The sequence below is a fragment of the Tupaia chinensis genome, unplaced genomic scaffold, assembly GCF_000334495.1.
Source record: "Tupaia chinensis unplaced genomic scaffold, TupChi_1.0 Scaffold000094_1, whole genome shotgun sequence".
NCBI classification, from domain to species: domain Eukaryota; kingdom Metazoa; phylum Chordata; class Mammalia; order Scandentia; family Tupaiidae; genus Tupaia; species Tupaia belangeri.
In genome coordinates this window covers 1007692-1033823 of record NW_006159556.1, presented here as the reverse complement: position 1 = coordinate 1033823, position 26132 = coordinate 1007692, and the positions used below count along the sequence as shown (strand labels likewise).

The 26132-nt window shown below is 36.4% G+C and overlaps 1 protein-coding gene across 1 annotated transcript in view; it reads left to right on the top strand.

The window, feature by feature from the left end:
* CCSER1 (coiled-coil serine rich protein 1) overlaps positions 1-26132 on the top strand; it is a 531900-nt gene that overhangs the window by 329668 nt on the left and 176100 nt on the right. Inside the window, exon 6 of the mRNA XM_027769856.1 lies at positions 21005-21082. Coding sequence (XP_027625657.1) covers positions 21005-21082 — 78 coding nt within the window. The remainder of the gene's footprint in view (positions 1-21004; positions 21083-26132) is intronic.

The following is a 26132-nucleotide window of genomic DNA, read 5'->3' as shown; positions in this document are numbered from 1 at the left end:
CCTTAGAGATCTGTACTTCCTGTTAGAATGTAATTAGCAAGTAGAGACTGTTGCCCTTAGCTATAGTTCAGTCTTCAGTCTTGCTGCATCCAGTCTAAACTGTAACTCCATCTGGGATAAAACTTACTGTGTTCCTTTCTTGGGCTTCTGGGTCTATGCCCCATCTATCTGCAGGCTCATTAGGGCACCTGAATCCACATGGCTAAGTGAGGATTCAAGTCCTCAACTCAGTGGCTTAAGGGACACACTAGACACATGTACGTGGAAGGCCAGAATCTCAAGAGGAAGAGAGAGAGAGAGAGAGGAAGATACTGTGGGGTCTGTTCCCTATGGATGGTGCTTTTTCACTTTCCCATCCCTGGGGGGGAGGGCGACATCTCACTTTCCCTCTCACTATCTCTCTCTGTCTCTCTCCAGCAAGTGCCCATACCCTATGACAAAAATATTTTTTTAAATAATTTTTTAAAAAATTTTAGACAAAATGCATGTTTTCAAATCGCATGTTGAGATTGTCCTCTGTAAAGATACAAGAAAAAAAAAGTTGCACATGGCCAAATATTCATTAAATCACCTGTTTATCATACAGGTAATTGCATATAAGTTTATTTTGCAGAGTCACAAAATATTTGAAATCATATCAGTATATTTTCCACTTTAAATGTGTTATACTAAATTTTATGATTTCTAATGTTAGTGTATATCTTATAGGTAGACCTTGTATTTTTTTTTTGCCTTTGCTGATATATTTTGATGTTCAATATAGTAAAAGATTTTTTGCAGCAATATGCATAACCTAACTCATTATGTTTGTTTCTGTCCTATCCCACTTGAGAACACATATTTATTTATGGACTGAATTAAATGACAATTGAAAAAACTTTATAGAACTTTAGAAAATAGTAAACTTTTATGTTTTATTTGGATATGACAATTTTGGGCAATGAAGGAAAGAGAAGAAGTATCAAAATGTTTTCAATTTCCAAATATTGCCTTAAGAAAACAAAAGTAATCCTCTGCTTGTCCAATACTGCTGGCTCTAGAATGAAAAAATATATGTATTTCTTATGTTTTTATATTTTAATGAACTCCCAGTACTAGAAGTTGTTGAATAAATGAGAAGCAAGCTTTCTCCTTCTCCTTTTGTTGTCCAGAGCTACGCCCCTCCCTACTTTGGCTAACTCGGCGTAAGTAAACGTTCTTGGATAATGATTCCTAGATTCCTATTTGTTTAGAAACAAATATTCTTTATACTTTAAATTCAAATGATTCTGTTTCTAGTGATTTCATCATACACTGTGCCTATCCTTTTTTTTTGAGACATATTTTGCTATAGAGCACAGGAGCTCATCAGAGAGACAGAAACAGACAGAAAGCAAGGAATCACCACCCCTAGGGAAGATGACCATGCCACACTCCTTCTCCTCTATTCTCCTCTCAGGATTTTGGGCATGCACGCACATGAGTTCACCATGAGTTTGAAGTTACCAGGTCTGGGACTCGAACTGCAGTGCACACTACCTGCTGGACCCCATAGTGCCTATCCTAAAAATAATAGTCATCAGACTTAAAATTTATCACTAGTTTAATTAGATGCTTTCCAGATTTTAAATACTATTTTATATATGAAAAGACATCAGGTGGTTTTTACCAAATATGGAACAACATGCTCCAATAAGGTGAGTGCCTTTTTCTGTGTGTGTGTGTGTGTGTGTGTGTGTGTGTCTGTGTGTGTGTGTGTTTTTCAGAGAGAGATTTTTGCTATAGGGCACATGTGTTCACCGGAGAGACAGAGACAGAAAGCAAAAAATCACCCCCTATGGGAGATGGCTACACCACAATCCCTTTTCCTCCATTTTCTTCTCAGCCTCTTTGCATGCACACACACATGCCTGGCATGGGACTCAAATCATGATTGAGTACATGGGAGTCTAGTAACATAATCATTACACCATCTGCTTGTTCTGCCTTTTTCCATACCTTAACATTAAACAGGGTTGTTTCTCTAAGAAATCTGTGTCAGCATAGGTTAGGTTATATCAGTAATAGATTAACAAAATCTCTGTAGTTTAACATAGGTGAAATTTACTTCTTTCTTTAATGTCAATTATGTAGCCAGCTATTCTATTCCTCAAAATCATTCAGGGTACCAGGCTATCCAAGGTACCATGTATTTGTTTATCTAGTAGTGGTTAAAGTAGCTGGATCCCACATGGCCTACCCTGTGATTTGTGTCATGGACCCTGTGACTTAAAAAACGTTCCAGACACGTGTGCACACCCCAAATCCTGAAAGGAGGTATGGAGAAGGGATTGCAGCCTGGCCATCCCCCATGGAGGAGGGCCCTACCCTGCGATTTGTGTCATGGACCCTGTGACTTAAACGTTCCAGACACGTGTGCACACCCCAAATCCTGAAAGGAGGTATGGAGAAGGGATTGCAGCCTGGCCATCCCCCATGGAGGAGGGCTTTCCATCTCAAGTGAACACACATGTCCTCTAACAAATTAAAAAACACAGAACAACAACAAAAATACTCATTTGAGTCAAGAAAATTGGAGTTCATTTCTAATATGAAGAATGTGGAGTTTTGCTAAACTTTAAAAGATAATATCTCAGGGCCAGGGTGGTGTGGTGGAACTGATACTGGACTCCCACATGGCTAACTGTGGTTCAAGTTTTGGACCTGGTAGCTTGAAAATCATGCCATGCTCATGTGCACATGTGCCCAGAATCTTGAGAGGAAGAGTGGAGAAGAAGGAATTAAGGCATGTGCAGCCCCCACCGCCCCCCAGGGAGGGTCATTTCTCACTTTCCTGTTCTCTCTCTGCCTGCAGTACAGGGAGTGCACACACCCTATGGCAAAAACCTTAAAAAAAGTCTGAAGTAGTAAACAAATGAGGGATTGTATTTGATAATATAAAGGACCTTGAGAAAGTTTGAGGGGAAATGGAATTAAAGTATGAGTTTACTTTTGTGCAAAAAATTTTTGAAATCCACGTGTAGTTGTTTCAGAATATGCATTTTCCATGAAAATTTCGAAGACCATATGTAATCTGAACCTGTCTTGTGAGCCATGTTTCTTTGACTACAAGAGTAATGGAACAAAATAATTACTATCTTCTTTCATTCTTTCCTTAAACATATTTCTAAGCCTTCAGAGGTTAATAACTATTATTCAAAAGACACTTTCGCATAGGCTCAATCCTGTCGTGGTTGGTTGGTTTGTCCTCTAGAGAATACTCAGTTTGATTGATTTTAGTTATTACTTTTTACATTAACAGCATAACATCATCTTCCAGCATGTAAAATGAAGTCTTATATCACTGTCAAAATTAGAAAAGTAGTGACAATAGTTAAAATTTTGTGCAACTAGGAACTGTACATTGCTTCACTTTATTTGGGATATAATTTTCCTTAAGAAAATGTATGTGAACAAGAATAATGGGCAGTAGAATCAGAGATGAAGGTTTGTAATGCATTTTCTTTCATTTCTTTAAGCTCTAATTTTCTTGTTTCTAAAATGAGATTGAGATCTATGTCTTTCTGAGAATCAAGTGCCATCACTAACAGTGTCTGCCAGACCATGTGCACTTAAAAAAATAACATGCTATTCATTATTTTTGTCTTTACTCTTTATACCTTGTGTTAAACCTGTAACTTCTTAGAGCGAAAGGGATTCCTTTTAAAGCCTATGATTTCTGTATAGTGTATTTTATACATTATGCTTATTTATAATTTTTGGGAAATGTATTTTTCTGGTTTAGAATTAGAAATTATAGAAAAATAGAAAAAATAGGTGGGCTACAGTTATTCATTAATATCTTTAGTTTTATAGAAAGTAATTAGTTACAGTGGTTTGAAATTTGGACACAGCTCCGTCCATTGATTATCTACTGCAGTGGTCCTTGACCTTTTTGACACCTAGGACCAGTTTCATGGAAGATGATTTTTTCCATGGACCTGGGTTGGTGGGGGGAGACATGAAGTGTTCTCAGCATGATTCAAGTACATTACATTTCTTGTGCACTTTATTCCTATCATTATGGCATTGTGATATATAACAAAGTATTTATACATGTCACCGTAGTGCAGTGTTTGTACCTGCTCCCTCCCCAACACTAGCATCACCACCTCGGCTCCATCTCAGATCATCAGGCATTCGATTCTCATAAGGAGCACACAACCTAGATCGCTTGCATGTGCAGTTCATAGTGGAGTTCATGCTTCTGTGAGAATCTAATGCTGCAAGTCTGACAAGGAGGTGGAGCTCAGGTGGTAACGTAAGCAATGGGGAGTGGCTGTAAATACAGATGAAGCTTCACTTTCTAGCCCACCACTCACCTTCTATGTGCTCAGTTCCTGACAGGGCATGAACAGGTACCAGTCCATGGCCCAGGGTTTGGGAACCCAGATCTACTGTATAGTGTGAGATGTTTTCATCTGCAAGTCACAGAAAATCTCATCTCCAACCATATGCGCCACTAGTAGTGCTAAGTTAGGATGAGCTCAAGGTAGAGAGTAATCTGTGGCCAGTCATGGGACAGAAAACATCGACTAACCTACTTTACAAAATAAAGGAAACTGTGCCATAAAACTGCAGGTGGCAGGACCCATGGGCTGTGTGTAAAGGTTCTGCTATATTGCAATTTTCTTGGCCATTGTCTGTCTCTAAGACTAAAAACAAAATTTCTTCAGCTCTTTCAGACAAGAGGCTTATAGTGACTAGAGAGAAAGAGGAATTATTTCTTTCTCAGTCTCTTAGGTATGACTACATTTATCACAGAAGCACTTCAGAATTCTCTTAATGTGTAATGTCTCTAGTGTAAAATTTTTGAGAACATACACTTTATAGTCACCAGGTCACTAATGAGAAGTGATTACTTCATACTGCAGGGAAATACCTTTCTGGGATGCTGGAAAGCAGGAGACAGAAATGATTTTCAGAGATACCTGGGCTCTGACCCTGACTTAACCCTGCAGCCCATCTCAACTTCCCTCTTATTTGTTAAGGTGACCTTGTGGAGACTGAATTTTGTTCAAAACCCAGGAAAATTGATAGTCATAACTATTTCTTTAAATAGAAAAACAGATTGGTAACATAAATTTTTCTACCATGATATTTATACAATTACTATTTGATAAATTAATCGTGATAGCCATTTCATTCCTTTCTCTGTTCTGTACTTCATGCTAAAGAAATTGAGTCATAAAGACTATGTGCACATGCATGTGTATTCATATGTACTCATATACTCATATATAAATTCTTTTCCTAAAACCCATAAAACACACACACACAAATTAAACATCTGTGAATCAATTTTCTAATATGTACTATCTAATATTTTTACGTAGGCTACTCTTTAAATGGTTTTCACAGTAGTTATATTTGTCACCCTATTAAAAACTCAGAACTCAAAGACATATACTAGATTTTAAAATTGTAAAAATTATCAGCCTGAGAAGAGTAAAGAAGATCCACTACTTTATTTTGAGGTGAATAACCTTGTTAATCAGCATACTAGATGATAGCTTGTGGTTTTTATATGTCTCTTGTGAGCCTGTTCTCAGAACATCATAATTATTTTATTCATAATCTGAGATGAAGAAATGTCTGACAAACCCACTTAACCCACTTATGATAATTGTAAATACCTCAAATGAAATATCTACTTTGGACAGGCAAGTGTTTATACAATTACTATTTGATAAATCAATAGTGATGAGATTCCTCAAAATTCAGTATAAGTATGTGGTACTTTTTTTTTTCCCCACTCAAATGCTTACCTGAAAATATTTTCATATTGCTATGCCAGAAAACTACTAGAATTGGTTTAGAAGATAGCTCATGTGAGGCCAGAAGGCATGGTGGTTAGGGCGCTTGACTCTCATATGGCCACTGTGGTTTGAGTCCCAGACCTGGCAGCTTGCTTTCTCACTTTTTCTGTTTCTCTCATTCTCTGGTGTGTATGTACTCTATAGCAAATTTAAGTAGTAATAATGAAAAATAAAATTTAATAAATAAATAAAAGTAGCTAGTGTATGTATAATTGAGTTAAGAAAAGTAAAGTAGAGACCAGCAGGTGATAAAGAGGTTAAGACACTGAATCCCACATGACCAACAGCATAATTCGAGACCTGGACACAGCAGCTTGAAGATCACAAAGATAGAAAGCAAAAGTGAAGAATCACCTCCCAGGGAAAGTGACCATGCTTCAAATCCTTCTCCGTTCTCCTCTTGGGATTTTTGGCATGCATACACACACCCCCTGCATGGTTTTCAAGGCACTGGGTCTAGGATGTGAACCAAGAAGTCAACAATGGGGGATCCAAGGCCCTCTTGGCTCAGTACTTAATTCTTTTTTTCAAGGTTTTATGAGATTTTAATCTCTAGAATGCTGAGGAAATATAAGTTAAACTTGAAAACTTTTCTCTCAGTCTTTTAGCATTCAAGTGAATGCATGGAGTACAGAATTAGCTCTGGAGGAGGAGAAGGTCCAAGTCCTCTAGAGATGATGGGACAAATTACTGTACTTGGAGTTCTGGATACTCTTGGGCATCAAGGGGTCAGACTTCAGCTCCTCAAAGGAAACAGTGAGAGGTCAAGCTACTAAAAACTCCTCATATATAAAATACCCTTTATACTACCCAGCACATTTGGTTATGATACTATACATTTTTGGGTGATTAAAAACAAAAGGTGTATTATTGAAGGGCCAGCATTTGGTGTAGTGGTTAAAGCACTGTACTTCTACATAGCATCCTGTACTTGGAGTCCAGTACCTAGTGGCTTTAATGGCTTGAGGTTCAAACTGGACACGTGTGTGGTTGAAGGATAAGGGATTGTGGTGTGGCCATCTCCCCTGAAGGGGAAAATGACTTCTCACTTCCCTTCTTACTGTACCTTTCTCTGTCTCTCTGTTAACCACACTTGCCCTATAGCAAAAGCCTTTTTTAAAAAAAAAGTCATTTCCATTTACCAGATATGAAAATCTTTTATAGTAATAGTTGGAAATAATTTTTAACTCAGATTCCTATCTTTCCTTTTGCAACTGTTACAGTCTAATCAGTGAGAAATATGAGGACATATAGACATAGCCAAATTATTATAAACTAGGTTATATAGCTTGATTTTTGTCAAATTCTACAAGCAATTGTATAAGCTCTCAAAACTCTTCCATCCTTAGATTCCTATAAAATATGGCTCTACATTATTTCTAATCCTCTAACTTTCCTGATACTCTGAAGTTATACTACCGAAGTATATATAGCCTATCAACTCTAAGTGTCGAATACATGACTAGCATAACACTTGCTACTATCAAGAACAAGAGAAAAGAAAGAAAATAAAAAAAACAGAGGGAGGGTAGAAGGGATTGAACAATAGGGAGGAAAATTACTGACCTTCAGTTTAAAATCTAGTCGTCAGAACAGGGGCCCAAGCAAGTAAAAACTTAACAGCTCTTTCATCAGTGAACAGGTCGGTGATTGCTAAGTGTATGTTTGCTCTGAAGTCTTAAGTAGGACAAATGACCTGAAAGAGAGTGATGGCTGTTGTGGTATGTAACAACACGGGACTTGGGAAATTTGAAACAAATTCCAGTTTCGCTATATGGGACTTGTTCAGTGGAAATGGTAACAACTACAGAGCATGCATCATGAGTGATAGAGCGTGTGCTCCGAATTAGATGCTTTGCTGACTACATCATATACCTTAACGATCCTCAGTTGGAATGTACCAAAGCTGGAACTTCCATGGATTAGTAGTTAATTGATGAGCACAACTCGTTTCTTTTCCCTATACCACAACTGGATTTTTCTTCTGAGCTTTTTCCCGAATCCTTAATTCAGGGAGCTATAGAAGCAGAGTGAGTAGTCATTTCATGTTGGTGAGGCAACTGATTAAACTACTTAGTCTCCTTTGTGATGTTCACTGTCTACTTACTTGAGAGAAAAGGTTGATTAAATGTAGCAAGGCAAGGTGTGGTAGATGTCTGTAAATAGGAGCTTTCAGGGCCAGTGGAATGTTTTGTGCCATCCACAACTTAATGGTGTGAAATGTTCTTTTCCTTGGGAATGTGAAAAGTGGTTTCACGTTTGTTATCTTTTTCCTCAAAAAACTTCTTGAGCTGAGAGGAATTCTCAAAATCTCTCTTCAGGCTTACCAAGAATCAGAGCACTTATTAAACGTGCCAACCTCTGCAAAACGCTCCCTTCAGTGTGGACACCACCATTAGTCGGTATATTTGGCACACTTTTCGCTGCACGGCATGTGAACATATTTTAATTTATGGAACCAGGTTAAACAATGCCTTCTTACAAAACTGACTACTATCTTCAATTTGCAGAGAAGAAAAGACGTTTGGGAATCGTTTATTCTACCACCATATCTGAATGCCAGTGAGCTACAGTTTACCAAACACATGCATTCTTTAATAATGTGAGATACATTCTTCGGCTTGCAGAAGGCATGTGGGGAGAAGACCAGAGCTGGGGAAAATTTGCTTTGTTTTATTTTAATTACAGTTTAGAACTTCTGATCTCTATATACTTTGGCAACCATTGGAGAACTAAAATATGTATCATTGAAAACAAATTAAAATGTTAAATTCAAGGACAGTGCTTTGTATAAACGTTTTGGATAATATGAACTTGATAAATTCATCAATTATAAATCTAAAAGCTAGCATAAATGAGTTTGTGACTTGTGAGACTAAAGAAGTTTTAAAATGTATCTAGTACAAAGCAACATTACAGAGAATTAATGTGTAAACCAAACAATTGACCTGTGGAAATCAGGGAACAATATCTCACTTTTATCGCATATTTTCAGTTTATAAGATGCTATGTGACAGTCCTAGAACTTGCTGGAATGGATCTTAAAAACCCTCTTTATATCCTCTTTGAGTAGATATTATTCCTTGAAGTGTCCTACAAGGGGTTTCAAAAACTCATGGAAAATAGAACTAAAGTATAAGTTTATTTTGGTGGAAAAAAATGTTTGAAATGTTTCATGCATGGTTTTCTATCATCACTTTCTTTAAACTTTTTGAGACTGTCTCCCCCCACCCCCGAATGTAATATCTAGAAAGAAGTAAACCATGGCACTGAATCTTTTGTTCACACAGGAGGAATGTATAAATGCAAAGCAATAGTAATTATTTAAAGTCATGTGAGAGGTATCCATGGTCACTTGACTTTCATTACCCCTTTAGATGAATCCTAGTAGCTTTATGTTAGAAGGAAAAAATGAATCTTCTCTTTACACTAGTACATTTTGTTTTATTTTTCTTACTGATATTATTAAATCAAATGCTTGTATTTTGTTGCCTAATAGTGACATTTACATTTTTTCAAGGATTTTCTTTACATTATTGCATAAAATAGTCATTATATTATATGAATGTAAGCACTGTTAGTGTTGTGTGTAGTGAGATTAAGACTGAATATTTATAAACAGAGATGACACCAATTATGAATTTTTTTAAAGAATTATTTTATTTAATTTTATTTGTTTATTTATTTTAATGTTGACCAGAGAGGGACAGAGTGAGAGAGAGAGAGAGAGAGACAGAGGGAAAGCAAGAAAGCAAGCTTCCAGGTCTGGGACTCGATCCATAGTCAGTCATGTGGGAGTTCAGCACCTTTAACCACCACATCACCTGCTGGGCTCTTAATTATGATTTTTTTTTTTTGGAGAGATTTTTCACTATAGGGCGTGTGCGCTCACCAGACAGACAGAGACATAGAAGAGAAAGCGAGAAATCACCCCCCAGGGGGGATGGTCACACTGCATTCCCTTCTCCTCCATTCTCCTCTTGGGATCTTGGGCACTCATGCACACATGCCCGGCGTGAGTTTTAAGACACCGGGTCTGGGATGCGAACCGTGGTCGACTACGTGGGAGTCCAGCGACAGCCATTATGCTAACTGCTGGTTCCCTAATTATGAATTTTTAAGGTCATAATTTTTAAAATAAAATTCTGTAATTTCTTGAAGTATATATTATCAGCTTATTGGTTACATTAAAATATAAATCTGTATCTATGAATTTTAATTTACAGGCAGTGAGTATTAGCATCATGCTGATTGTAATTTTTTTTCCTTTTAATTGAAAATAAAGTACATCACGAGTCAAGGTGAATGATGCCCACACTTACATGCACCTGTGTTTCACAGCTGAATTTATTTACATTTGCATTAACTGATTAGATGCTGCCAAGCAGTTCCACATTCAACAATTACTCATAAAAATGCCACATTGTGTTTGTTATGTATTTGTCAGTCTGGACAACAAGATGGATATTCTAATAAGTTGGCATTTTCCCATAGTTAAAATTAATGAGAAACTGCTAATTTTTAAAAGTTATAAAGAGAAAGCTACCTAAGTCCTGCTACTCAGAATTTACCAAAGTAGTTTAAATGCTTGATTTTGTTTTAAACCTGATTATCTAAATTTAACTAATGGAATAATGATTATAGTTTCTGTGCCATAAACCTGCTCTGAAGTTGGTTTACTATCATAGCAGAAACATGGACAAATAATTTCAGTATATTGATATCGTGATAATCATTAAAACTTAGCACTTATTTAGTACTTTACTTGGCCAGCTGTTCTTTTTTTTTTTTTTTTTTTTTTTGGAGAGATATTCACTGTAGGGCGCGTGCGCTCGCCAGACAGACAGAGAGAGACATAGAGACAGAAAGCGAGAAATCACCCCCCAGGGGGGATGGTCACGCCTCAATCCCTTCTCCTCCATTCTCCTCTCAGGATCTTGGGCACGCATGCACACGCGCCCGGCATGAGTTTTAAGCCACCGGGTCCGGGACACGAACCGTGGCCGACTACATGGGAGTCCAGTGACATAGCCATTATGCTAACTGCTGGTTCCCAACCAGCTGTTTTCATTAGAAATAACAACCGTTAAAAGTGGGTTTTGAGACCAGCAGATGGCATAATAGTTATATCGCTGTACTCCCATGTGGCTGACCATGGTTCGAATTCCAAACCTGGTGACTGGAAGTTCACCAAGCAGGTGTGCATGCATGCTCAAAATCCCAAGAAGATAACGGAGGATACGGGATTGTGGTGTGGCCATCCCCCTAGGGGGTGATTTCTCACTTTCTGTCTCTGTCTTTCTCTGTCTTTCTGGCAAGCACTTGCATCCAGTAGGAGCATGGCCATCCCCCTTGAGGGTGATTTCCTGCTTTCTGTCTCTGTCTCTGTCTTTCAGGCAAGTGGATACACCTTATAGCAAAAATTTCTCTCTAAAAAAAATAAAGTAAAAGTGGGCTGTGGGCTGGCCCATTGTCTTGTGGGAAGGGAGCTGGAACCTACATGGCAATGGTGACCTCTGTGCAGTCCCAGCAGCTTGAAAAACACCCAGGGCATGTGTACACGCATGCTCAAAATTCCAAGGAGGTGGAGAAATGAAGATGAGATCACAGCGTGACCACACACACACTTGCTCTCTGGCAATAAAGAAATGATAATAAAAACAATTTTACCAAAGGGTGCTCTTAACAACTGTGATTTGTGCATAGTAGGGAAGATGACACCTTCATTAATTAGATTTCAACTGTTTAGAGAGATTTTGGTGTGTGATGCCTTTCCTTGACAGTTCAAGGGAGTTTGGGCAGGGACAAAGCAAAGGGAATCAGGTCAACCAGCAGCAATTTGTACCTTCTGAAGCCTAGAGATTTGTGTTTTGGCTGAAGCTACCATGGTCTTTGCTCCAAGGTTTTCAGGACCCAGAGGCTTGCTGAAGCCTATCAGATCCACAAGCCATCCTTCAGTCTCATAAAGTATTGTAAAAACAACTCCTTGCCCGAGGGCAAAGTGTCCATACCTATGGACAACCTTTCAGGTTAAGCTCTCTTAGATCTGAGGTTCGAAGCTCTTACTCAGACCTTAGCAATAAAAAGCCAACTGTACAGCTGTTGAGCAGGACACGTGTTCTCTACCTGTGATCCTGCCGGAAAAGGGAAGAAATGAGCTGAACCAAGCACATTGAGCTCATCCCTCCCAAATGTATCAGCCAGGGACTCTTTCCTGGCTAGAAAGAGGAGCTGGAGGTGTAACTCCATCAGAGCTCCTTTTACATGGAAGAAAGCATGAGGCAAGAGGCAAAAATGTTCCCACCAAATTTCCAAACGTTGCAAATGTTTTCTGTATAACTTTATGTTTTCCTCAATAAGTAAAAAAAGTCAACATAATCACTATATCAGTCTTTGACTGTTTATGCTTATGTTCAGAAAAGCTCTCTCCATAATAATTAATAATGTAATATTTTCCAGTGCTTTTTGTGGGTTATCTTTATATTAAGCACTTTAATCCATTTAGAGTTTATTTTAATGCAATTTAAGGATCTATCCTAGTAGTTAACCAATTAGTACATCACAGGCCAGGGAGTGACCTGATACTTTCCTCTTTGCCTGTTGAAGGTATGATGAATCTAGAACCCTCAAACTCAAGTAGTGAAAAAAAATTAGCATTGGAGGAAAAGTGATAAGTGAGATGATCCAGTTATATATGTAGCTTTTAACTGATATTTTTAACTTTAAAATATAGTAAAAGAAATAATTACTAATCTGTCTTAATATCATGACAATGGGACCAGTAGATGGTGTAATTGTTATGTCTCACATGTCTGGACTTCCCTATGGCTGGACTCCCACATAGCTGGACTCCCACATGGCTGACTGCAATTTGAGTCCTAGACCCTGTGACTTGAAACTCGTGTCAGGAGTAAGCATGTGTATGTACAAAACCCTGCGAGGAGAATGGAGGAGAAGGGACTGTAGTGTGGCCATCCTCTTCAGGAGTGATTTCTCATTTTCTGTCTGTCTTTTTCTGTGTCTCCAGGGAACACACATGCCCTATAGCAAAAATCTCTTTAAAAAAAGTAAAAGAAAAAAAATACACCATATACAGGAAAAACAAAATGTCTACAATTAGGAGTCTGGCAAGATAATGTTATATGAAATATTATACATTTAATATAATGTAAATTGAAGGAGAATATTGGATGTGAGAAAATTCTAATATAGTTAGGAGCAAAATTTAGGTTAAAAATAATTATATACATTAATCTACATTACACTGCACTGAAAAAGGCTGAAGAAAAGTACTCAGATATTTTACCTATCATTGGATAGCTAGGTTAGATAAAGAAATAAAATTCTATCTCTAATTTGTACTTTTTATAATTGCTTATGTCTCATGAATTTAAGATCATTGGAGACTGACTTTTCTTAAACATCACACCATCTAGTTTGTTGTAGGTTCTCAATACTGCTGCTGAATGTTAATAAAATTACAACCATAATCTGGACTTGTTGGAAGCAGCTAAATATACCAAGACTAATAAATGAGATAGACAGAAGGATAATGGGTATTAAAGTCATAGACCAAGGCAAAAAGAGGTCTCATAACAATTGGTTCAGAGTCAACCACAGAGATGGCGGTTAGAGACAAAATTTCTTTCCTTCAGAGGATTAGTGTGTTAAAATAAAAACATCCAAAAATCTACCTCCTAGACAAATCTGCATATAATGTGAGACTACTTCAGCTGTGTTTATAATAGCAAAATACTGAGAATGAAACACTAACTACTATGAAATAGCTACAAAATAGAATAATATGTAGTCATATAAGAGAATGAGAGAATCAATTTCATATCAATATATGGTCATTTGAAAAAGACAAGTTGAACAGTACATGTAACATGTTATCCTATATGTATATAAGAAATAAATTAAAATCAATGACTATATGTAAGTGTATAATCTCATATAATATACATATAACATCTATAGTAGGTTATATAATAACCGGTGGTTTACAGATGACTGGGATCATAGTGGTGGAAGAAAGACTCTTTTTTGAAAAAGATGTCCTTAGGTCTCAGTTTCTTGCTGTGGATTAGCTCTGTGTTAGACTTGCTTGTAGGGATAATCTATCTACTCAGTGGCCTCCAGCAATTTAGAAATATATTCTTATGACCTCAGGAGTGTAAACTGAATAAGAGCATTTCTGTCTCAAAATTCTCACACATTCCCAAATTTGAGCTTCATTTAAATTATGTGGCTCTTGTGCATTTTTTTTTTAAAACATGTGTCCAGTAGGAAACATTGGATAGGTCTTGGATATACACCAACCTCTACCTCCAGGATATTGGAGCAGCACTTCCAAAATGAATAGATTGAGAGTTGAGGAAAATTTATTCCCCAAAAGAAACAATGTTGTTAATATAGTAAAACAAATGCAGTGCTGGGAAGGGAAAACCAGGTATCAACTATAAAAGATATTATAAAGAAAAAAGCTTGCATTTTCGCTTAGAGAAAACAACCCGTAAAAGATGTGACTTGAATGGATAACATTGTTGAACTAGGCCAGAATACAAAGAACTGGACTGATTTTGACTGAACTCAGTTTCTTATTGATCTCACTATGGTTTACTGCTAGACTGACCAGTAGGCATGAGATAGATGCCACTTCATGAATGAAATGAGTGGAATCATCTCCTCCACAGCTCCCTGGTTCTTGCCTGAAATTCAGTAGTTAGCACCCTGGACTACAAGAGTCCAGGCCTGTCAGCTCCTTGCTCTTCCTAAGCTATAGCTGGTCTAGGCACACACTGGAATTTAAGCATCTACCCACTGATGTGCAAAGGCGGTTTTTCTGAGCCCTGTTTAGATACTCTATTCCTTTTCTCACCAAGTCCTTGAGCCAGAGGTAAGCCTCATCTTGTCTTAAACGTGGGGGGAATTGTAGCAAAACCTAAAATCAAAGGGTAGTAAAGGAAGGTGTACTAAATACTTACTGAGTGGCTGGCTGAATTTTCACAGAAATTAGCACATCTGAAAACAAGCATTTAAGAATAATAGTTCATTTACACTACAGAAATCAAAGTTGTTCCATGTATTTTATATCAGTAAATACAACCATTGTGAAAACAACAATATAACTCGTATGCCTGTTTTCCATGTAATTTTTAGAACTAGGAGAATACACCCTCAAATTAGATTTAACACATTTACGTTAGCATTTAATTTTATTAGACTTAGAGAATCATTATACAATTTACTCTGATGGCTTAAAAAATTAAAATATGTCACTTACACTCAAATTAGCTTATGTACTTAAGACTTAAGCCCAATTGATCGTGTTTCACTTTAAGAAATTCTTATAAATTAACTTTAATCCCACAGGACATATCCATTAATTATGCTTTCAAGGGAGGCATAATTAATGGATCTGTACTATGGAATTATGGCATTCAGTAAATATTAATAATGCAAACTCACTCTACCAAGCACTTTAAGAGTACCCAAACAAATACATCATTTCATATGGCTAAAGTTTTCCATCAACATTCCCATATAGAATGTGAAAGCATGCAAAACAATTTAACATCAGCTTTTCAGTGAGCTCTTCATAGACAATTAAAGATTCTTTGGTGGAGAGGTTGTGCATCCAAATGAAATGGTCCATCAAAAGGTATTTTTATGGGGAACAACAGTTAGCGTAATAGCTATGTCGTTGGACTCTCATGCAGTCAACCGGGGTTGTGTCCCGGACCCGGTGGCTTAAAACTCATGTCAGCACGTGTGCATGTGTGCCCAAGATCCTGAAAGGATAATGGAGGAGAAGGGATTGCGGCATGGCCGTCCCCCTGCCTCGGGGTGGGGGGTGATTTCTTGCTTTCTCTCTGTCTGGTGAGCACACACGCCCTATGGCTAAAACCTCTCAAAAAAATATATATTTTTATGAAAGTTATAAAGCCTTGATAAAATTTAGGTGTTAAGAGTATGACTGGCATGTACAATATTTTAATGGACAATTCCGTGTTTATTTTGCTAATGAAGGAGTTTTTAAAAAATACATTTTTAATTTTAAAATAGTTTCATATTGGCTGAGAATTTGCAGAGACAGCATAGAGGGTTCTAGCATCCCCATGTCCCCTGTTAGCCCAACTTCAGCAGAATACTTTTGTCACAACTTTAGGAATGAACATTTGTACATTACTATTAACTAAACTAGGGAATTTATCAGATTTCCTCAGTTTTCCCTGAGGTCTTTTGTGCTATTCCAGCATCTCATTTGACATCTTGCATTATGGTTGGTCACCTGTGCGTCCTAAGCAATGTGTTCTCTAAAAGTTTATCAGCCTTCTTGGTCCTTAATGGCCTTGATAGTATGAAGATGCACTGAAAAGTTTTTTGTAGAATGTTCCTCAATTTGGGTTTGTCCAGTGTTTTTCTCATGATTAGTATGGGAACATCTCTCTTTGAGGGGAAGACGAGAGACATGAGGTTTCCCTCTCACCACGTTACCTGAGGGAACTACAAATAGTTCAAGGAAAAAAATAGAATTAAAGTATGAGTGTATTTTTTGTACAAACAATTTTTGAAATCCATGCATAGTTTTTTCATAATATGCATTCTCCGTGTCTTTTTGAAGACTCTTTGAGTCAAAGGATTTTGCTGTCTCCATGAAGTTGACCTTGATCAATTGGTAGAGGTAGTGTGGGCTGGGTTTCTCCACCAAGAAGTTATATTTCCCTCCTTTTCATATTTTACTCTTTGGAAGCAAATACTAAAGACATCTTAGGTGTATAGATGGGGTATTAAGTTGTACCACTTGAAAAGAGGAAGTGTCTACATAGATTTTTGGCATTTCTCTGTGGAGGATTTATACCTTCTGTCTATTTATTTATGTCTGTGTGGATATTTAAAATACTTTGAGATATATTCCAATGTGGCATGGTGTTTGCAAGTTATCTCTATGTATTTAAATCTTATTTTATTCCATTGGGAAATTCAGAGAGGTTAATAATCCTATCTGTCACTTAGAATTTTATGGAAAATAGCTCTTTCTATTTCTGCCTATGCCCTTTTTTCCCTCAAGGTTGAAGATGAGTCAATGGTAATAGGGCCAATTTCTGAGATAACAGACACATTGTTTTATTTGGCATTCCTTTTTTCCCACCTAAAACTTTCTTTCCTTCTGCTAACCATCTGTTCAGGAAATTCCATAATAATCTCCTCTGAGTAGAGTCTTACACATTCTAAAAAAATTCAATCCTTTAGCAAAACATCCTCCTTTCACTGAACATACCACAAATAATATCTCCATATTTTCATTATAATTAAGATGGTAGTAAATATTAGACTTGCAAATAATGAGAGAGTGTCTAAAATCATTAAGGTTACTTGCTAAAATATAAATTAATCTTTGTGAAAAATCTTGTACTCAATGGGGACATTATAAAGATTAAGCATATTTAATGTTCATTATACATCAAGAAATCACTAGATCACTAATTCTGCTGCTTTTTGTCTGCCGTAAGGTTAGTAGTAGAAGGAACCATGAGAGAAACATCTGTGTGAACTTGAGGTAGGCCAGGATTTCTTAGGTTAATTTCCAAAAACACAAGCTATAAAAAGCAAAGTAAAAAAAGATAAATAGAAAAATTATCTCTTTGGAAAACATTAATGTGGAAAGAAAGAATGGGCCACAAACTGGGTGAAAATATTTGTAAAAAACATATGTAGCACAGGATTTATATTCAACCCAGTGAAAAGGGAAATACACAAAATATTTGAGCAGATACTTCCCAAAACAAGATATATACTAAAGGCCAAAGGACACACCAAAAAAATTTAATAGCATTATCCTTTTGTGGAAATTAAAATTACAAAGAGCTATCACTATCCAATGTAGAATAACAACAACAAAATGAAATAAATAAATAAATATAACAACACCAAAAAACAAAGCCACACATACACTAATCTCCCTAGTGTGTGTAGTGTTTATTAAATAATATAAGCAATTGTATTATACTATTTGGAAAATAGTTGTCACAAGATTGTCTTGTATCACAAGATTATCAATTTCACTGTAAGGTGTTTACACAAAAGAAATGAATACACATGTCTACAAAAGGATAAATACACAAATATTTGGTATGGCTGTATTTGTAATTGCCCCAAACTATAAACAACACAATTTCAATCAACAGATGATTGGATAAAGAAATTTGGTCCTCCACGAAAAGATATACAACTTTTAAAAAGAATAGACTACTGAAATATGCAACAATATGACTGATGTTTTTCTTTAAGGTTATTGCTATAGGGCAGATGTGCTTGCAGGAGAGAGACAGAGACAGAGAGAGGGAAAGTGAGAAATCGCCCCCCCCCCGAGGTAATGGCCACAATGCAATCCCTTCCCTGTTCTCTTAAGATTTCAGGTGCATGCACACACACACACACACACACACACACAAACATGTGCCTGGCGTGATTCTCAGCTGTCATGTCTGGGACTCGAACCACAGACATCCATGAGTGAGTCCACCTTAACTATTATGCCACCTGCTGACCTCCATGTTAGTGAATTTAAAAAGAATTTTGTTGAGTGAGATAAGCTAGATTCAAATGTGTTCTTACTGTACATTTCAATTGATATGAAATTCTAAAGACGACCAAAAGAAAACAAAAAACAAAAACCTATATTGACAGAAAGCATGTCAGTGTTGCCTGAGAGCAAGAGGGGGAAACTGGATGAAGCACATATCAGGTAAAGTTTTGAGGTGATGAAAATTTTTGAATTGGGTGGTGGTTATACCTGTTCATAACATTTGTCAAAACTTATCTAAAAACATACTTTCAAAAGACTGTTCTATATTTTTGACTTGGGTGGTGGTTATACCTGTTCATAACATTTGTCAAAACTTATCTAAATACATACTTTCAAAAGACTCATTATATGTAGGTATGTTATATCTAATAAAATCAATCTAAGAAAAAACATGGACTGGAGGAGGGATAACCTACAAATTTAGAAGTATTTTCTAAAAATAGTAATAACAAAGAAATGAATCATTTCTTCTAAATTAAACAAATAGAATTCTAGAAACCACTATACATAAGAAGGTGATATTCACAAGAATATCTTTTTTATGCTCAAAGTAAATACTTGTTTAAATTTTATTACTGAGCTTAAAGATCAGATTTAACATTGAGCTGAATTTAGGAAAATGATAGAGAATTTAGTCCATGTAAGATAGAAATAGGGAAAGTATCAATTTAAAGTATTTTCAGAGTAATAAAAATGTTAGGTTCACATTACTTAGTCATCTAGTATTAGAGAGAAGTAGGGTATCTCTTCCTTACTAAACCTTAGAACTAGAAATGCAGGTTAAAGACACTTGCTAGTATTAGAAGACTGGGGCCAGCAGGTAGTGTTAAGGCCCTGTTCTCCCACAGTTGTTTCAAATCCTGGACCCAGCGTCCTGCTTTCACACTTTCTCTCTCCCTGCCTCTCTGGTGAATGCATGTGCCCTGTAGCAAATTAAAAATTATAATAATGATAAATACAATTAAATAATTCTTCAAAAGAAATTACAAGTCTATCTAGTGTAGTCTCCAGTGAGTCAATACACATGAGACATAAGGAGATTGCCTTTTTTACGGAATACCTCTTCTGTTTTTCCATGAGATTTTCTTTTTCTTTATCTTTCTTTCTTTCTTTTTTTTTTTTTTTAATTATTCAGAGGGCACATGGACTGCTGGGGGTGGGGGGCAAGAAAGCACCTCCATTGCACACGGTCACACTGCGTCTTTCCCTTTTTTTCTCTCTCCCTTTTTTCAGGACTCTGGGTGTGTCATCTCGCACACATGCTGGGTGTGCTTCTCACACTGCAGGGTCGGAACTGGAACTAAGAAGTCAGCCTGGGATCCAGCTACCTCTACTACCATTCTGCATGCTGGCCTGATTATTACTTAGTTTTTACATAATTTCCTCCTGTAGACATTTTAACTCAGTGAGCAGCAGCTTTTTATCAGTTTTAAAAATAGATGTGGTACATGTTATTTGAAAATTATATAGGCTATCCTGGTTATGTTCATAGTTCTTCTCCTTGGTTTGTGTGGGAGGCGGTCCGAAGTAATCCGGTTTAAATGGACATTGAAAATGTGTCCAGTTCATTATACACATAAATGAACTGAAATACCTTTGACAAGAGACGATGATTGTGTAGCACTTGCAGCGTCAATTCTTTAAATGTATTCTTTTGTTGAACTTAGATCAGGTTAGCCTAGCTTGTCACTTGTTCTCATTGCAATCAAGGTTCATTTATTCCGTCACTAATCTTTCCCACATTTTCTGTATCTGTGTGCATGCATTTTTGGAAACTAAGCTGAAAAGTGTAGGTGTGCCTTCTAAATGTTTTATTTGCTTAGCTCTTTACATGGAAGAATTCTGCTGAGATAATAGGTTAAGAAAATAATTAACTTTTGTTGCTAATTATTAGTATATTTTTCTTACTTTTAGAAATATAAATGAATGCTGACCTAACCTGCATTTCATTTTTCAGGCTAATCTCTTATTTAAAAAGTTTTAATTGACTATATTTTTTAAAGGACTAGAGAATAGCAATAGGAACATGCCAATGATTGTCTTACATTTGTGTAAAGTTTTTCTCTCTATGTGTGTGTTTGGCAGAATATGAGAAAGGATGTAAAATGTCAGGGGCTCTGAATATAAGACTTTAAAAAATTTATTATTTACTTAGTTTTCAATTGTACATTAATGTCAGATATAGCTAACATAAAAGAAACTGGGTGCAATAATTTGGGTCTTTTTAGAAGAAAAATATAAAATATGAGTCATTATGGACATATTATCATTTAATTTTCAAAAAGAAAAAAAAAACATAAATTAAACAAAGGTAATGCAACCTACCACCCTAACACAACAGTAACACTATTGTAGTTAATGAAATGCAATTAAGACTTACATGGAGAATGATAACTTGGCTAATTTCCCAGATAACTAACTACTTGTTTATACATAAGGAACGATTTAATATAAAATCATTATTTGAATTTTTATCTGTCCATATTTTTAAAATATTAGCGAGGATCAGATTTTGTATTATTAGTAATAAATATCATGAATGGCCTACTTTAATTCAAGTTTGCTGTCCTTGCAGAGTGCAGAGCTGAGTCCAGCGAGCAGCACCACCTCACTTCCTGTTAGTCCTCTGACTGAAGAGCCAGTGCCTTTCAAGGTAAAGAAACAAAACAAAAACAAAAGTCAACACACACAAAAGAATTATTTGTAATAGTTTTACTATAGTTATAAATAGTTTATGCATGGATCGCAAGGATGAACATACACACACAAAAGAATTATTTGTAATACTTTTAGAAAAGTTATAAATAGTTTATGCATGGATCGCAAGGTGAGCTGCTTTCATCTTAAGGATCTGATTTCAAATCTTAATCTTTGTTTTCTCTGTCATTCTGCTGCCAGTTAAAGGGAAAGTTTAGAATGAAAATGGCTACTGAAAAGTTGCTTGCCCTACATGTGAGAGGTGGATATGTTTTTGTAACCATTTGGTTCACATGATTTAGAGGCTCCAAATTTTTGATGTTACTTTAAGTCATCAGTTTAGAATGAGTAACTCAGTTATCATCTAGTGGTAAATGCTCATTAGCAAGGCTAGTGAACAAGGCTAATTCATGGTTATTACCAAACAGTAGTCAAAATCAAGAACTGAAATGTGGAATCTTTTCCATAAACACATTCTGTTTATGAAGTGTTATTAAGAAAATCTGCTAATACGTATTTATGTGATATGACTAGTAGCATTCTTCATTTGGGAAAGCTTTCTATATTGCAAATAGGAAGAATCTTGTTTTAGCATTTAAGATTAGATATTTCATTTAAACTGAAGCGTGTAGATCAACTATTTGATATTTATATCAAGGATGTTTGGATTTAATTAGGAGTATTAAAATAAAGGCAGTTCTTAAGAGAATGAAGAATGAACTGGGAAAGTTGTGATGATGCACTTAATTTTAAGTGCCGTGGTTTTATTTCAAGGCTGGGAAGGGTTCATTAAGAATTTCATGATGGTTGTATATTTTTTTATATAATTGTATAAAATTGTTGATTTTCTTTTTCATACAAGGATTATCTCTTATTCAAGTTTATATTGATTACACCTGGTACAAGGGCTGTCGTGGATTTCCATATACACAGTATTTGCTGTTTTATTGAAATAGGCATGAGGAAAGGAATTAAGAAAAATAGAGAGGCACACAGAATTGGACTGCTCTCTGTTGGTGACCATGTATAGCATCCAGGATAGACCGTTGTGAGGTGTACTCACATTGGCTGGATTCACTGTACAAGGTAAATGATGTACTGTGACTGAACGTAAAAAAGATAATTCAATTTTTTTTTTGGATAGGTTTTTTGCTATAGGGTGCGTGAATTCTCCAGAAAGACAGAGAGAGACAGAGAGACCGAAAGTGAGAAATCACCCCCCCTCGCCAGGGGGATAGTCATGCCTCAGTCCTTTCTCCTCCATTCTCCTCTCAGGATCCTGGGTACGCATGCACACACGCCCAGCATGAGTTTAAGCCACCGGGTCTGGGACTCGAACTGTGGTTGACTACATGGGAGTCCAGCGACATAGCCATTATGCCAACTACTGGTCCCTGTGAATTAGAATTTTTAAAAGAGAAAAAAAAATTATATATATATATTTTTTTTTTGAGAGGTTTTTGCTATAGGGCGCGTGCGCTCACCAGACAGACAGAGAGAGACATAGAGACAGAAAGTGAGAAATCACCCCCCAGGGGGAATGGTCACACCGCAATCCCTTCTCCTCCATCCTCCTCTCGGGATCTTGGGCATGCACGTACACGTGCCCTGCGTGAGTTTTAAGCCACTGGGTCCGGGAAGCAAACCGCAGTCGACTACGTGGGAGTCCAGCGACACAGCCTTTACACTAACTGCTGGTCCCAAAAAATATTGTTAAAGTAAAAAAGTTATAGAAGTTTCTGAATTTCATTGAGTGTCTTTCATTATCTAATTATGGATGCTTTTTTGCTTGATAATAGATGAATAATTGTCAGTCACATTTTATCAGAGAACTGTTAAATACTGGACAGTATTTCCCTTGCATTATTTGAGAAATATTTCCTTCATATTGTACAATAAATGAGAAAATAATATCTATGCTACAATGTTGAGTGGTATTTGAGGATTTTCCTCTTATGGTATATTGTACAAAATTTACTGAAGCTTATGTTTAACAAGATTTTAATTAAATTCTCAGGGTGTCACAAGAAACCATTTTCTGTCTTTAATATGTTGATAATGACCACAGTCCTAGAAAATTAATGTTATTTTTTAATGGAGGTAAAAAAAAAGGTCAGATATGTCTGAAAATCTGGTAGGATAAAACTAATATAAATAGAATTATTTTAGTGAGCTTCTTTTACTAACTATAAGAGATCAATATTGTTTCTTGATTACTGTACGTAAGTGGTTATATAAACAATTATAATTCCAAGTGCTTATAACAAGTATTATTGGCATTCAGTGGCTTTTGGTTTACTTAATTTGTGAATGTAATATTATTTATATTTTTGAAAAATAATTATAATCTATAAAACCATCTCAGTCATTTTTAAAAATCAGAAAATTTGAAATTATTAAATAAAACTAGGTTCTGCTTCATTTTTAGTTTATAAATTATTTTGTAAATGAGTAATAAAATACTTATTTATCATATGTAAGCACAAAATATTTAGAGATTATTTTGAGTAGTACATACGTAGCAATATACTCTAGCTATGAGACTTCCTGGGGTCTGCCACTTCCCAGCTGTGTCACCTTCATCGACTTTCTCTGTGCCACAGTTTCTTCATCTATATAATGACAACAGCAATTACTTCTTCCCTGAATTCTAGTAACTTGAACAAACAGGTTAATAAGTAGAAAGTGCCTTAAATAGTACATACTCAGCAGTTTACAAGTGTTTGTTTGTTTGTTTGTTTGTTTTCTTAGTTTTGCCATAGGACATGCGTGATTTACAGAGAGGGATAGAAAAAGAGAGGGGGGGGGAAGGGGAAAGGGAGAAATAACCCCCAAGAGGATGGCCGCACTGCGGTCCCTTTTCCATTCTTCTCTTGGACACACACACACACACACACACACACACACATGCATGCACACATGTGCGCCTGGTGTGTTTTTCAAGCCACCAGATCTGGGTTTCAAACTGTGCTATGGGCCCTATGGGACCCAGTTGCCTTAACCAATACACTACCTGGCTGGCAACTATTCTTTTATGAAAACAAGATTCCCATGTATAAGCCACAAGAGTCCATTTGTTATAGATAATATGAAGCTGAAGTCATTTCAGTCAACCCCTTGTATTTTATTTTCAAATGTGAGAGGAGAAATGTATTTTACACATAAATCTTTTATTTTGATGAATGTTAGTGTTTAATATTCGTTCCTGCAAGTCATGCTGCTTATTTTATACCCTGGAGTACTCAGTTGAGCTCATATATCAGATTACTCTTATGAAAAATAATTAATGGAAATGTTCATTAATTGTGAGGGAAAAGGAGTAAATATAATGAATTTGTCTTGAGGGAAAAACTGGTAAATATATCAAAACATAATACTTCAGAAAAAGAAATGCATAATAGCATCCATACCAATAAGGATATGTGGTATCTCTTTATCAGTAATACACTGCAGTAAGTTTTTCTTTAATTCCCCAAGCCTTCATGGCAAGGTAAATAGGTAACCTCCTAAGTGCAAACCCTCCACTAAAGAAACAATTCTCGATCGCTTTAGAGTATGGGGAAAACCCCACTGTGAATACACTGTTGTTATTTTATTCTTTCATATGTTACAACAGCAATATAGTGAGTAATTTCCATTTATTTTTATATAAAACTATCATAATGAAAGAGTGAATCTTGGAGACTCTGAGAAAGGAATCGAATCATGGCATGACCTCTACAGCATCAGTTGTTACCTCTCCTGCATAGATTTGTGTGTGTGTGTGAAGAGATTTTTTTATCATCACTTTGCATTTATTGAATTTAATTGTTTCTGTTGGAAGTATTTTTATTTATTATTTTTTGATATTCCACATAGAGCCTGCATGGAATATCCTTTCATTTCTGGTCATTTTTAAAACTAGGCCACTTTTATTCATTAATTTATTAATGAATCAGTTTATTGTGTACTCGCTATGGGCCAAGAGTATTCTAAGACACTGGTGCCCCCCTGTAAACTACATAGACTAAAGCCCTGCTTTCATACGGAGTTCTAGTGAGGATAAAAGACAACAGGCAAATAAACATGTAAGATGTCAAGTAGGGGAGATAAATGTTGCGATGAAAAATAAAGCTGGCTTTGGAGACTAGAAAGTGATGCTGAAGGGTGTTACTGTTTCCACAGGAGGTGCAGAGAAGACCCCTCTGGTTAGGGCACATGATAGCAGAGATCAAGATGAAGAAAAGGATAAGGTCATCACCTATCTATGGGAAGAGGTTTAAGAGAGAAGGGCATGAGGCAAGAGAATACTTGGCCTTTTTAGAATCAGCAAGGCATGGTAACTAGAGGAGCGTGAGTTAGGGACAAGTGAAAAAGGCCAGGTCAGAGAGAAAGCTTATCGTAATAGGCTGCGTAGACCCTGGAAAAGACTCGAGATTTTTCTTTCCATGTGACAGGGAGCCAGTAGAGTATTTTAGGAAAAAGAAAGTGACATAATCATGCTTTATTTTAAAACTGTGACTCTGGCTTCTTTGTCAGTAGAGATAGGAAGGAGACATGTTATAAGGAACTCAATGCTCCTAAAGTTGAGGGGATACCAATTTGTCCAATATTGGGTCCATTTTGAATGTTGAGCCAGTGGGATTTGTTAACAGATTATATGTAGAATATCTTCGAAAGTGAAAGATGATTGCTAATTCAGATGTTCTCTGCTTTCCTATTTTTACATCTTAAGCTATCTGTCTAAGGTGGCAAGTGGATAGATAACGTGAGGAAGATTAATGCATCCTTGTTTGTTTTGTGTAATCGTGGCAGTAATAACATAGCAGAGAGACTGAGCATAATGGCAGATGATGCTGGTTTTACTAGGGCTCATATTTAAACCTATCACTAATGCTGATTTGGGGCACTCTGTTTTCTCAGATTACTGAAAAGCACACAGGCAAAACAGACTTGACTCATAATTGGAGATGAATTTGATAGATCAGTAATTATGGGACAAAAGTACGATCACTGCCTAGGGAAAG